Source organism: Microchirus variegatus, assembly GCF_963457635.1.
Source record: "Microchirus variegatus genome assembly, chromosome: 20".
NCBI lineage: Eukaryota > Metazoa > Chordata > Actinopteri > Pleuronectiformes > Soleidae > Microchirus > Microchirus variegatus.
The window spans coordinates 7,988,373-8,003,720 of NC_139821.1; the positions used below are offsets into that span (position 1 = coordinate 7,988,373).

General features: G+C 41.6%; 1 protein-coding gene across 1 annotated transcript; it reads right to left on the reverse strand.

Annotated features, from left to right (window-relative positions):
• Positions 1-1,987: 1,987 nt before the first annotated feature.
• On the reverse strand, positions 1,988-8,534 carry smo (smoothened, frizzled class receptor; the record flags this gene model as incomplete). The annotated part of the gene is made up of 12 exons (XM_083906891.1): positions 1,988-2,598; positions 3,087-3,221; positions 3,432-3,580; positions 4,370-4,555; positions 4,881-4,989; positions 5,092-5,184; positions 5,284-5,407; positions 5,491-5,710; positions 6,192-6,364; positions 6,448-6,657; positions 7,058-7,257; positions 8,258-8,534. The coding sequence occupies 12 exons, from the start codon at positions 8,532-8,534 to the stop codon at positions 1,988-1,990; spliced, it is 2,487 nt and encodes an 828-aa protein (XP_083763017.1).
• Positions 8,535-15,348: the final 6,814 nt, after the last annotated feature.

Genomic DNA, 15,348 nt, shown 5'->3' on the forward strand with positions numbered 1-15,348 from the left:
GATACTGACTGATACTGACCAATACTGACTGATACTGACTTATACTGACGATACTGACCGATACTGACCAATACTGACAATACTGACCAATAGTGACGATATTGACTGATACTGACCAATACTGACGATACTGGCAATAACATAGTTCTTAATTAACACTTTTGGGCCGATATGCACGACATTGTTGATTTCATAGTGGAGCGCTGACTACAGCTAACAAAATTAGCTTACTTTAGCTAGGTCATGACGTTAGCTAGCTCTACTTCAGGTTTGTTTACTACAGCGAGAGTGAAACGACAAAACAAAGTGACATTTTGGTAACAGCACATCATTATCAAGGGATTCATTATAGATCTGTTCAAATAATAGCCTTATTGATAAGTCTATGGACAGCCTGTGTAAAATAAACACATTTAAGCCACAGAAAGATAGGGTGTGTTGTTCAAATGAAGGTAGAATAACGCAGTGTAAAAACCACCAGAGAAAGAGTTTACATTTGGACTGAAGAGGGAAAACACAAATGAAGCCCAGTTTATAATGAAAATAAACTATGTGTAGAAACACGGCTGTAAAAAAATAATCCTATAAAAATAATTGTATAAGGCAAAATCTTTTTTTTTTTAATTATTATTATTCTGTAAAATACAAAGAGAACCCTAAACAACAGACGGTCAGTCAGTCCGTTTGTTTTTACCTCATTTAACTGCAACAAGTGTTGGGTTTTATTGCACCAGACAACAGACGACGTGTGTGAAGTAGATGAATTAATGATTTGTCAAACTAACATTTATTTTAGTTCTTTCTGGCTTCACTTCAAAGTCCCACAGTGTACTCGTTTAGCTGTAATATTTATACTAATAAAGCAAAGAGGTGTGGATAATGGTTAGTACCACAATGTTAACTCACTGTACATAAACACTAACAATTACAGGCTGAAAAGTAATAGGAGGATGAAAGCGATAGAGGCGTACAAACAATAACATATAATACAAGAGAAGAACCTGTATTTGAAAGCAGCCTGTAGTTTGTTTTTTAAAAAAACTGTAAAGGTTATATATATATATAAGTATATAAGTCTGATTTTACGTCATTTATTTTCACCTAAAATACTGAAAAATGTAGCACCCACTGTGTAAAACATTGAAATATGAAACATTGTCCGTCATAAATGTTGTCATGTGACTGACACCTTATAGGATTTCAGACTTATTTTTGAATATACACATATATACATACATACGTATGTGTATATACATACATACATACATACGTATGTATGTGTAAATATACATACATTTATACGTATGTATGTGTATATATACATACATTTATATATACACAAATATGTATGTATGTATATATATATATATACACACACATATACATATATATATAAACATATACATATACATATATATATATATATATATATATATACACACACATAAACATATATATATATACACATATACATATACACACACATAAACATATATATATATACACATATACATATATACACACACACATGTATATATATATATATATATATATATATACACATATACATACATGTATATATACATATACAGACACATATACACACACATACATATACATACGTATGCATATATACACACAAAGTATATGTGTATATATATATATATATATACACATTGTTTCTCGCCACGTTACAGTTTAGCTGCCTCATGTCTCCTCACTGTGGCGTTACCGTTTGAAATGATAATGACACAAATGACAAAAACATTATCATTAACTTATTCACAACATATTTCTTACATATTTTATACTTTTGCTTTTTTTTTTCCTGTAAAAACACAAAAAAAGAAAAATGCTCAGCTCAGCTCAGTTCCATCGTGAATGACGGCTGGACGTCATCATTTGGGTGCACTTTAATAAGGATTTTCAAAGTATCCAGCACTTTATGTTATAGCTTACTGTCTGTGTACCACAAAGAAAACAAGTCTTAAAAGTCAGAGTCAGCATCCATTAGCTCCGCCTCCATTAAATTGGTCCGGGAGTGGATCGGTCCGTAGCCAGTCCTCCGGCCCGCTGGCACTCGAGCCACATGGGCCAACCTCTCTGATAGACCGTCTGTAAGATCCACCTCTCGAGGGTAGTGAGAAGCTCCGTGATGCTGCCAGGAGGACGTCAAGGGGGGACAGCGTGGTCCAAGACCCAGGTCCTCTGGACGATCGCTGAGGGCCAGGCGGTTAGAGCGCAGGCTGCGGCTGTAGCTGACGTGGTTGCTCTGGTAGAGCGGGTAAGGACATCGCTCCTCGCAGGGCAGAGGGTACGAGGTTTGGAAGTCTGGGTAAGAGCCCGGCAGGACTTCCTCCTCCAGCTTCTGCTGCTGCTGCAGGTTGGCGACCAGGCTCGGGTGGCAGGGCAGTTTCGGCAGACGGGGCACGGAACTGCGGCCGAACTCGCGCTGGCGATACGTCTGGTGATCTGCCCCGTCGTTCGCCGGACGCAGCTCCTTCTTCCTCTTCTTTTTCTTCTTCTTCCTCTTTATCATCTCGGGCGAAATCTCGGCCTCCACCATCCACAGTCTGTTCCTCTCCTCAGGTGGTGGCACTGTGGAGAAAATAGTCCTGTTATCTCACTTTCTGTACTATATACTGCCATTCAAAAGTTTGGGGTCACTTAGAAATGTCCTTATTTTTGAAGGAAAAGCACTTTTTTTCAATGAATATATCAGAAATACACTCTATACATTGTTAATGTGGTAAACGACAATTCTAGCTGCAAACGTCTGGTTTTTAATGGAATATGTAGATAAGTGTATAGAGGCTCATTTCCAGCAACCATCTCTCCAGTGTTCTAATGGTACATTGTGTTTGCTTATTGCGTTAGAAGGCTATTGGATGATTAGAAAACCCTTGAAAACCCTTGTGCAATTATGCAAAAATCATTATTTCCAATCTCGTCAGTGCATTGACTATATTTTCTTATCATTTTGCAACTCTTTTGATGAATACAAGTGTGAGTTTTAATGGAAAACACAAAAGAATTGTATAGGTGACCCCAAACCTTTGAACGCTAGTGTAAATATCAGTTCTCACCTGGTGTACCAGTGGGAGTCACAGAGATGTCCTGAGGCAGGATGGCCCCTCGTCGAGCAACGATCTTGGTCACATGCTGCGCCCACGCCGACGACATTTCATTGGACGGCTCGTTCAGTTCAAAATTGATTCCAGCTATGAATGACAAAAAAAAACAACAACCTTAAAACGATATAATCGTGGCAGCTACAGCAGCAGAAGCTTATACAGGAATGCATCATTCACTTCTTAGCGAAAATAGGGCCTGTTTCAATTATTCACCACAAGGTGGCAGTACAGATGAGGCTACCAACTGTTGATAACCACTGCACTACAATCAGTTCATCAGTTTGATTCCTCACTCACCCACTGGGCCGTCATGCGACACCGTGTGCATGCTGAACGACAGCTCCTTCTCCGGGTCCTTGTGGAGCTCCTTCCTCATGGCGAACGCCTTGGCGATCATCTTGCTCTTCTTGATCCTCTTGGGTTCGTTGTCACTGCGGCCAATAATCCTGACACAAGGTGAAGAGGTGCAGAGTTAGCAGACCTGGAGACCCCAGTCACAACCTCTGACTGAAGAGCCACATGTTTAAGATGTTCTCTCCCTTTGTGCTGCTACTGAAAACCACTGATTAAAACCAGACCTCAAGTATATTAATAATAAAAACATTAAGACAGCCACAAAATACTCTGCCATGTACCAGCGAAGTTGATTTAATGACTTCCCTGGTAGATATGTAATAGATTAAATAAGTCATAATTACATAACAGTCGATTTCATATTTATATGGAGAATAAAACATCCAAGAATAGATCATAAACTTCAAAAAATGTGTGATATCTAATGACAAATTGACACTATGGCAGTCTTTACACACCAGAAAGACTGATGATCTCTTTGTTATCATTGATATGATAAAAATGTGATCCTATTATTACAGTTTTAGCATCTTTAGTGAAAATATGATCTTCTAAAATATAGATTTTGCATCTTTAGTGAAAATATGATCTTCTAAAGTACAGTTTGAGCATCTTTAGTGAAAATATGATCTTATTAAATACAGTTTTGAGCATCTTTAGTGAAAATATGATCTTCTAAAGTACAGTTTGAGCATATTTAGTGAAAATATGATGTTCTAAAGTACAGTTTGAGCATATTTAGTGAAAATATGATCTTATTAAATACAGTTTTGAGCATCTTTAGTGAAAATATGATCTTATTAAATACAGTTTTGAGCATCTTTAGTGAAAATATGATCTTATTAAATACAGTTTTTAGCATCTTTAGTGAAAGCTCTCACTTGCACCAGGTGCGTTTCCAGATGAGGATGGTGGCTTTGGTCCAGACCCAGGTGCTCATCGCGATCCCCGTCCCAAACATGGAGAACAGGTTGATCTTCTCCACCATGAGGCTCGGCCGGTTCTTGATGGTGCACTCTGGGATCGGCTTGTTGTTCTGAGAGGCAACTGTCACGTTGGCTTCGCACCTGTGGGAGAACAACACAACACACGGATCAGTCTGACTGTGGTTCACTCAAACGCTGGCGAATCCCGGTGAATGAGGGCGACTGTTGCAGGAAAGAGAGGTTTACATTTTTGAGGCTAAATGAATTGCACTGCGGCCAGTGTCAACACCGGTGAGGGGGGAAACAGGGCTGCATTCACAGTCGTGAGCTGAGCAGTTTCAGCAGTGGTTTGGAATCTTACCACAATCAGTTTTGTGGATTTCTGCATATGATTGGATTTGTAGTTGTGAAACAGACAGGTGTAAAACCTTTGTTTTAGACGAGTAATCGAAGAAGTAAAACGTACAGCACATATTCCCTGAAGCTCCTCTCCCATTCAGCCTGGTTGAAAAAGTCGTAAAAGTGGCAGCTGAAGGTGATGAGGACGAATCCGAAAGCGAGGAACCCGAACATGCCTGACGAAAAAAACAAAAATCAGAGATGAAACGCCACACTCTTTTCAACAGCAATACAACTCATACAGACAAAAGGATTTGAAAAACAAACTAAAAACAAACCGAGTCTCAGCATGGTCTCGTTAATCTTGCTCGCTGCTTTCTCACTCAATAATCCCGGGTGGTTACTCTTGATGGAGAACAATGTCATGACGCCTAAAAACAGAGAGAAACTGACTTCATTAAAATCACTGTGACCAAAAGATCAACTCTGTGAATGTGCGAGTGTGTGTGTGTGTGTGTGTGTGTAGGCACCACGAATGAGGAAGTAGCCACCGACAACAAGCACAACACCGATGGGCGCCAACACGAACCCGGCGCGGTATCTGTAGTTTTTGTAGCCAACGAAACAGATGCCGCTCACGGAGTCCCCGTCCACCTGTGGAGCAACACTTTTCAGTCACTATGGGATTGAAATGAGTGAATTAAACGCAGTTAAAGTGTAATAAAGTGTCGAATTACCTCAGCGATGGCCAGGATGGCCACGGTGAGGACGAAGGGCACGGACCAGGTGACCATGTGGAAGTAGGAGGTTCTGCCCGACAGCGGCTGATGGGTGGTGCCCAGGGCTTTGAAGGACGTGTGCCACGCATACGTCAGCATGACGAACCAGATCACGCCCGACATCAGCGAGTAGTAGACGATGATGAAGATGGTGACGCACGACAGAGTCTCTGAAGACCTGGAGAGAAGTGGGGGGAAAAACAGGAGTGGGACTTTATCCACTACTGCTTTATTGTCTGCATGAGAGGGGGGGGGGTCGCTGGTGCCAATCCCAGCTGACATAGGGCGAAAGGCAGGGTCACACCCTGGACAGGTCGTCAGTAGTATATTTTTGAACGACATGCTATAGTATGACTGTTTGGTCAAATTTTGGACGACATACTATATTATGACTTTGAGGTAAAAATTTGACAACATGCTTTAGTATGACTTTTTAGTCAGATTTTGACAACATGCTATAGTATGACTTTTTAGTCAAATTTCGGAAGACGCGCTATAGTATGACTTTTTGGTAAAATTTTGGACGGCCAAGTCAAAGTGAATGAATCTGATTCGGATCAGATTTGTTTGTGTTTTCAAACACAGACGTGACTGCTTCACTACTGAAATAAAAACCTATTTCCTCATTTGCTATAATTGCTTGAGGACATTTTGCTTACGATGGCTCTCCGAGGCGCATGGTGTTGTCGCTCTTGCACACGATCTCGTCGCGCGCTCCGTCCAGGAACTGGGCCAGCCAGCCGATACTGCCCACGAAGAAGCAGGCGTTGATGTAGAAGAGAATGACAGCCGGGTAGCGGTTGGAGTTTTTCCAGTCAGCGAGAAATGTAGCCTGGAAAAAAAAAAAAAAAAAACCAGTTAAACCACAAGATCAAAACAAGTCAATATTATAAAGATACTGTATTAGTGTCTCACCAGGGTGAAGAAGGTGCAGAGGAGGGTGATGGTGCCAAAGTAGGCGATGTAGACGTGCATGTCGTTGTGCTCGGCCTCAGTGAACAGAGGGTTGTCACACTGGATGCCGCAGCCCTCCACGTCTTTGTACCAACTCGACTGGATGTCCGTCTGCACCAGAGGAGCCTCGCACTGACCGGTGTTGTTGAACTTCAGCTTCTGCACCTCGTTCTGCACATGGAAGCAGTGGAATTTAGTCTGCGTACGTTCACTATAAGATGAGCTCCCCGCAGATTTACCTGCAGATCCATTCTGGAACTTTCCACATGTGTAAAGTTATACGAAGCAGATTATTGTCACCTTTAAACTCATGTGTTTAAACTCAGATTGTAAACAACGAAGGTCTCCTTTGTTTTCGCTCCCCTTCACCACGAGCGTCAGGGAACTAAGGTGGCCTTTACATACCAGAAATTATGTGGCAAATTTCTGCTTTTTAAAATGTAAAACATTCACTCTACAGTGTGTATATACACAATGTATTTTAAACAATTATAACCTATACAAACTCCTCCAAAATGTGACAAACTGAAGCTTTCACGACGCATTCTCGCTGTTAAATAATCGATCGTACCGAACATCCCACAGGGAAGGGGTCACATTTGAGGAAGTTGGGCCAGCCTCTCTCCTGGTGCACGATGTTGCACGGCCCACGCGTGGCCAGACACAGACTCTGACTGGGCAACTCCACGTGACCGTTCTCACACTTGGGCATGTAGACGGCACAGAGGAGCGGCTGGATGACCGACCAGCAGCGAGGAGCGTTTCTCAGACCTAAAAAGAAAACAAACAGCGTGAGAAAAGATGATCGAGTTATCTGATGATTTTGTCATGGCTTGTGTGTGTGTATGTGTGTTAGAGGACAGTGACTGAATGTTATTACAGTTTCCTACTGTAGAGGTGACTTCACATGAAAGAAATGCACAAAATTACTCAAATGTAGCACTAAATATTGTATAAATGAAATAAACAATCAAAAACGAAAACATTTGAGAACTTTTTAAAAGTTAAAAATTAACTTTTGGATAAAAAAAAAGCGAAAGTTTCAGTGCACAAATGAGTTGAAGTGGGGGATAGAGAACTAAATGGTAGTAAATCAACACTCAACACTTAAATATATGAGAGTGTTTTACACAAAAAGTGAATTATGAAGCATTGGTAGGAATCACAGACGATCCCAGAAGTGATAAACAACGCAGGGGATTTGGTCATTTGTTATCTTTTAAAGTAAAGACTCGTCTAATAACTAGATTCTGGTATTTTTTGTACATACTTCACAACCATGTTGGCGTTAACACTGTTTACATTATACACATGATTCCATATTATACTCCTAGTAGTTTATATTGCAGGCTTACTATTTATGACCTTTATTTGGCAGGGGATGGGATTATTCTAATAACCTTATAATATGAATAGAAGATGAAGTGTCAGTCCCAGCTGTCAGTCACTGACAGGTAATTGCTGCAGAATAATCTGAGCCATGTATTGTTTCCTCACCTCACACCTATGAGTGAGTGCTTTAACCCTTCATTTCCTCCCAGACTCCTCAGCCATCACAGCCCATTGTCACTCCAATTAACATTATTATCACATTAAAGCGAAATGCACAGGGACCATGTGCTCCACACATCCTGCTATTAAACATGGGATTACTGCAAAACAGTCCTGTTAATCCTGCAAGAGTGTGACCTGTGTGGTTCTACTACAGGATGATCATAACTCTGAGGTTACATGCATCATCTTTAAGAGATTAAAAGTTACATCTTCTCACCAGACCACATGGTCAACTTCTCAAAGGCTTCTTCTTGTGTGGTGGAGTCTTCAGCCAGCGCCAGAGACGTGTGTGTGTACGGCAAAGGCGACCCCAGACATGTGTTGTACTTCAGGGCCTCACAGGTCGTCGTCTTCTTGCAGTTGTCCTCGAACATGGTGCCGTTAGGGGACAACGCTGCCCCGCAGCCGCAGCCGCAGAGCCAGGCAGCAGCGGCGAGCAGCGAGCAAAGCATCCAGCCACATCCAACAATGGAGCTCCAACTGTGGGAAGACATCTTGGGAAGCAAAGGAGTGTGTGTTTGTGTGTGTACGTGTGTGTGGGGAAGGAATAAAGTGATTTCTTTCAAAGAATCCTTCCGTTTTAATGTCCTCTTTCCCACAGAGTTCCACAGAGGAGGATGATTCCCTGGTTTGGCTTCAAATGAGTTTGCAGACGCGGCATGTTTGGAGAAGAAGATCTGCGCTACAAAGTTTCCTCTCGGGCCACTTTTTTTCTCCTCCTCCTCCTCCTCCTTCTTCTTTTTATTCTGCAATTCTCCTCCGATACTTGATGAATCCGCTCATTATCCAGACAGAAAACAAGTTCGTTTATCCCAAATGGTTAAAAAAAAAGAGAAAAGAAAAGGCATGAAGGCCAAGGGAAAAGTTGCAGAGTCGCCCTCCCCCCACTTCCAAAAAAACCTGCCATGAAAAAGTCTGGATGTGTGTGTGTGTGTGTGTGTGTGTGTAACCAGAGCTCCAGCTCAGAAGCTCCGCCCCTTTTTTCCTCCACAGCCCCCTCTTTTTAAACACAGGCAAGGATTAAAAAAAAAAAAAACCTCTCTCCTACATCTTTGTACATGAACACAGAGATAAGATAAGATAAGAAGTCCTTTATTCGTCCCGCAGTGGGGAAATTTACAGTGTTACAGCAGCAAGACAGTAAGGATAAGGATAATAAATAATAAACATGCATTACCAAAAAGAAATAGAATATATAAAGTACAATATATAAAGATATTAACACTGACTATAAAAATAGGTTTAAAAGTAGAATGTACATTACAACCGGTCTGCAGAATATACACAGTATGCACATGGTATTTATAGTGTAAGGAAACAAGGCTGAGCTATTAAATAAGGATAATAAATAAGGATAAGGATATTGCACTGATGAGAAAACTACAGTATAAAAAATTTGACAGTATGAAAAATGACAATATATTGCACTTCAAAAAAAATTTACATTATGAAAAAATATATACAGTATATTACACCAATGAGAGTTAACAGTATATTGCACATGGAGAGTGGAGTGTGTGTGTGTGTGTGTGTGGGGTCTACTTAGAGCAGTACTTATTGTACAGTCTAACAGCTGCAGGGAGGAACGACCTGCGATAACGCTCCTTCAGACATTTTGGATGTTTTAGTCTGTGACTGAAGGAGCTGCCCAGTGCTGCGATGGTGTTCTGCAGGGGGTGGGAGAGGTTGTCCATCAGAGATGATAGCTTGGTAGCCATTCTCCTCTCTCCCACCACCTCCACTGGTTCCAGGGGACATCCAAGGACAGAGCTGGCTTTCTTAATCAGCCTGTCCAGCCTCTTCCTGTCTGCGGCTGTGATGCCACTGCCCCAGCAGACCACTGCGTAAAAAATGGCTGATGCCACTACTGAGTCGTAGAAGGTCTTCAGGAGTTCTCCCTGAACTCCAAAAGACCTTAGTTTCCTCAACAGGTAGAGTCTGCTCTGACCCTTCCTGTAGAGCGCAGCAGCATGATCAGACCAGTCCAGTTTATTGTTAAGGTGAACACCCAGGTATTTGTAAGATGTCACCATCTCTATGTCCTTTTCCTGGATGCACACCGGCGATGGAGGAGAGTGTCGTCTTCTGCGGAAATCCACCACCAGCTCCTTAGTTTTCCCCGCGTTGAGCTGGAGGCGGTTCCGCAGGGACCAGTCCACAAAATCCTGAACAAGTTCTCTGTACTCTCTGTCGTCATCGTCTGTGATGAGGCCGACAATGGCAGAGTCGTCAGAGAACTTCTGCAGGTGACAGGAGGGGGAGCTGTAGGAGAAGTCTGCAGTGTACAGGGTGAAGAGGAACGGAGCCAGAACTGTTCCCTGTGGGGCCCCTGTACTGCAGACAGCCATGTCCGACACACAATCCCGAGTCCTCACATACTGGGGTCGATCAGTCAAATAATCCACAATCCAGGATGTGAGGTGAGGATCAACTCCTGCATGCTCCAGCTTGTCCTTCAGAAATGCTGGCTGGATGGTGTTGAAAGCACTGGAGAAATCAAAAAACATGATCCTCACAGTGCTCCCCGACTTCTCCAGGTGAGAAAGAGCTCTGTCCTGCAGGTAGATGACAGCGTCATCCACCCCGATGCTGGGCTGGTAGGCGAACTGCAGTGGGTCCATCGCTGGTCTCACCACAGGGCGCAGATGAGACAGCACCAGACGCTCCAGGATCTTCATCAGGTGGGATGTTAGTGCCACCGGCCTGTAACTGTTAAAGTCTTTGGGGTGCGGTGTTTTTGGCACTGGTACCACACAGGACGTCTTCCATAAGTGTGGTACTCTCCCCAGTTTCAGGCTCATGTTGAAGATGGTCCCCATTATCCCACACAGCTGAACTGCACAGGATTTGAGGAGCCTGGAGCTGATGCCATCAGGACCTGCAGCCTTCTTCGCCTTGATCTTTTTGAGCTCTTTTCTCACCTGGTTAGGTGTGAAGGACAGATTGGAGCAGGGGGGTTGTGTGATGTTGAACGAGCTTGGAGATGAAGGGAGGGGGGTGGAGGTCGGGCAGTTTACTGGTGATCCAGATGAAAGAGGTTCCAGCAGGGCTGTCGGGGGAGAAGTGAGGGCCTGATCAAACCTATTGAAGAATAAGTTCAAGTCGTTAGCCCACCTCTGGTCCCCTACAGTCTGGGAGTCCAGCTTGTTTTGGCCTGAGATGGTTTTCAGGCCTCTCCAGACTCCACTGACATCTCTCTGCTGCAGCTGCTCCTCCATCTTCTTCCTGTAGCTGTCCTTTCCCTCCCTGATCTTTCTCCTCAGCTCCCTCTGAACAGTCTTCAGCTCCTCCTTGTTTCCTGACCTAAAAACTCTCTTTTTCTCCTTAAGGAGAGCCTTTATGTCAGGGTTAATCCAGGGTTTGTTGTTAGAGAAACATCGTACTGTCCTGGTGGGTACAGTGCTCTCAACACAGAAGTTTATGTAGTCCGTAATTGTGTTTGTGAGACTGTCGATGTCCTCCCCATGTCCCTCACAAAGTTCGTCCCACACAGTTGACTCAAAACAGTCCATCAGAGCCTCATCGGTCTCCTCAGACCATACTTTCACTGTGCGGGTCACAGCTGGCTGCCTGTGTACAAGAGGTTTGTACACAGGAAGGAGATGAACCAGGTTGTGATCAGATCTTCCGAGGGGGGGGAGAGGGGTTGATTTATATGCCTCCTTGGTGTTGGCATAGAAAAGGTCCAGTATTTTATTGTCTCTGGTGTGGCAGGTGACATACTGAGTGAGTGTGGGCAGAGAGGTGGAAGGAGAGGCATGATTAAAATCCCCAGAGATCAGGAGGAGAGCCTGTGGATGCTGTGTCTGCAGCCTGCTCACCACTGAGTGCAGGACGTCACAGGCTGCATTAGCGTTAGCAGAGGGGGGAACGTACGCAGCTATCGCGATAACATGCGAGAATTCCCGCGGCAGATAGTTCGGTCTCATGCTAACGGCTAACAGTTCCAAGTCCTTACAGCAGTGTTGCTCTTTAATAGTGATGTGCCCAGAGTTACACCATCTATCATTCACAAACACTGCCAGTCCTCCTCCTTTCCTCTTTCCACTCTCTTTTCGGTGATTTATCCTCTGCTGCTGTACTCTTTGTTTTGTTTGTTTGTTTGTTGTTGTTGTTGTGTTCTCTCCTCTCTGGTATGCACATGGACACTGAGAGCCAAGGCAACACAACTTCTCCCATCACATCACATCACATCACATCACATCCCCCCTCCTTCTGCAAGTGGAAGAATGTGTCTGAAACAGCTCAGAATCTGAAAAGTTCACCCTCTCATGTGTGAAGGTGATGATGATGATGATGATGATGATGAGAAGCACGTCCACGTCTCAGGTGATTCTGAGCAACAAATACATATCTGCTGTCGTCTGCTATTCATGGACCAGAAGGACTTATTCTAAGACAAAATAAAGGTACTCAGCTCCTTCTTCCTACATAGAAAGAAGAAAATATTACGTTATTGTCCTTTATTTGGAAAAAAAACAGACTCAATTCACCCTTTTATGCCCAAAAACATTCAACCGCTAAAACACACTTTATTGTTCTTATCAAGAATGCAGAATAAACTACTATATTTTATATTTGAAATGGAGAAATAATAATGTAAACAAACAAGTACATTTGAAAAACTAATGGATAACAATAATAATAATAATCTCAGCTAAAGAGCTTCTACATACTTGGTGTATTTACCGTAACAGAAACTTTTTTTTAAAAAAGTATTGTTTGTCAACGAAGAATATGCTCAAAATATTCTAATAATATATTTTAATAAAATTAACTAAATCAAACGACTTCTTCACACTGTACCTTTAATCCACTGACACACAACATTTACTGCTCATTACACCCATTATTATTATTATCATTATTATTATTATTATTATTAGGCTTGAGCACAGGAACAGGTCAAAGTTCATTTATATAAAGCACAAATACTGTGTAAAACATTGTAAACAAGAAGTAAACGCAACAAATAAACAAAATGAATAAGATACACAACAGCACCGCAATAATGTAATTATGTTTTTATATATTAAATATTTTTACAATAACTTTAACGTCATAAACAGAGTTTATACACGTGCGCTCTCTCACTCTATTAAAAACTGCAGGAGCTTTTATTTTGAAAATACAAACACACTATAATAAAATAGATAATAGAGCATGTTTTTCTATTCTTTCAATATAAGAGTGTATTACTGTAGTATCAGCATTAATCAGCATTAATCAGTATTACGTGTGGTACCGAACTATTTAAAAAAACTTGTCTGAAAGAGCAGTTTCCTTTGGGACGGCTCATGATGGACAGAGCGTCTGGTTAAGGTGGAAATCTGAATAACACGTGAATGTGCATGACACAAACACAGTTATATTACCAGGGAAAATCTGGTCAAACCATTGTAGTATTTGCACGACTGTATACGCTTTTGTTTCTCTTCTGGTGAATAATCTGAGATTAAATAAAACTAACAGAGTTTAACTCAGCTCCCTAATCTGACTCTGTGTGAGAGAGAGACTCAGTCTGGGCTTCCTTAAAAAGACCACAGCAACATGGCTGCTGTCTGAGTGAGTCAGAGGGAGGAGGAGGAGGAGGAGGAGGAGGAGGGGGGACCACACACAGAGTACCAGAGCTCAGGCCAACACACACACACACACTTACTGTAAGTCACTATCATGAGGCTCCTTCACAACCATAAACTCTGTTGTTTTTACTGAGCTCTAAAACATAAACTGTAACACCTCCAAAGAAAAAGGCCGGTGATGATTACGCACGAAAAATGTCAGTACGCTGAGTCACCTTGGATTTAGACTAACGCTCAAATGTCATGTTTAAGTTTGTGGACTGAACCTTGTGGAGAAGAGGACTCACGTTGGTTTATGGTTCTCCACTTTTGGCTGGAGCTTCTCTTTCTCTTTTCAAGGACATCATTCTGTGTAACAAATATTGCTCTCCCAAAAAGAAGATTCAAACAGTGCCATAACATGACTCAGCTAATTTATAATTCATTATTTCTTGAAGCTGTTAACAACACATTTGTGCCGAGTCATTTCAAAAGACACAAATCTCCATGTAACAAACAAAGGCCATAACATGACTCAGCTGAAATGATGTTGTTGATTTGTATTTACATTTTTTGAAGCTGTTGACAAAACATTTGTGCTGAGTCATTCATTTGAAGACATAATTCTCTAGTTTTGTGTCACAAATATTCTGCCAAAAATAAGACAGAACAGCCCAAACATGACTCAGCTAAAATGCTGCTGCTGATTTGTATTCACGTTATTGTACAGTCTGTTGCATGGTGAAGCCTGCGATATATCAAATGTTCTTATGATTGTATTGGATTTTACATTTCTATCTGACTGATATCTGATCCAGTGATAGTGACCATTATTGGACCGATACTGACCGATATTGCCTGCTGTCATTTACAGCTGTGTGTGTCATTCACAGACACAAAGAAGATCGGCTAAACATTTATCGTCACGCTGAACCCGAATCCAAACAAAAGCAGCAAAAACACTGCTGCCGCTGCAAATCAAACTTTAATTGTTACTGTATCACGACAACAAGGAGAGAGGCTGAGATTATCTTCAGCCACGTGTCTGCTCGCAAATCCAGGCCGTTCACAAAATCTGCCGTCGTCTGTGGGGAAACCCAGGAGGAGTGTCCCCACCAACAAACAAACAAAAGGATAAACAGGATAAAACAGGATTAAAAAAACATATCAACCACAACATAGGGAGGGAATATAAACTGAGTGATTTGGCTAACGTTTGTTTAAAATGGCAACACACACACACACACACACACACACACATTCCAGAGGAGGAAATGACATCACGTGCAGTTTGAGCAAAAATCAAACATATTAAAAAAGTTTATTATACTGTAACAAAGGCAGCAGGGAGGCCGTAAACACATGTTTTTTGACCTGTTTTGACAGTAGATGACGTATAAATCATTTGTATCGCCTATGCCGGCCTCTCTATTGTTTCATATATAAAGTACATATATATATATATATATATATGTGTGTAAAAAAAAAAGCACATTATATGTATTACATGTATCTAAAATGTGAATAGAAAATAAATTATAATACAGAAAATGTCAGAATCTCCTCATCTCAATAGTAGTTTCTACAACTCACAGCAGAGCTGACATTTTATGTTCATATAATTTTGCAAAACGTTATATACACACACACACACACATATATACATATATATATATATATATATATATATATATACACATATAAACACATTCAACACGAGAATTCTTCCCTTTTGCAGCAGCGTAAA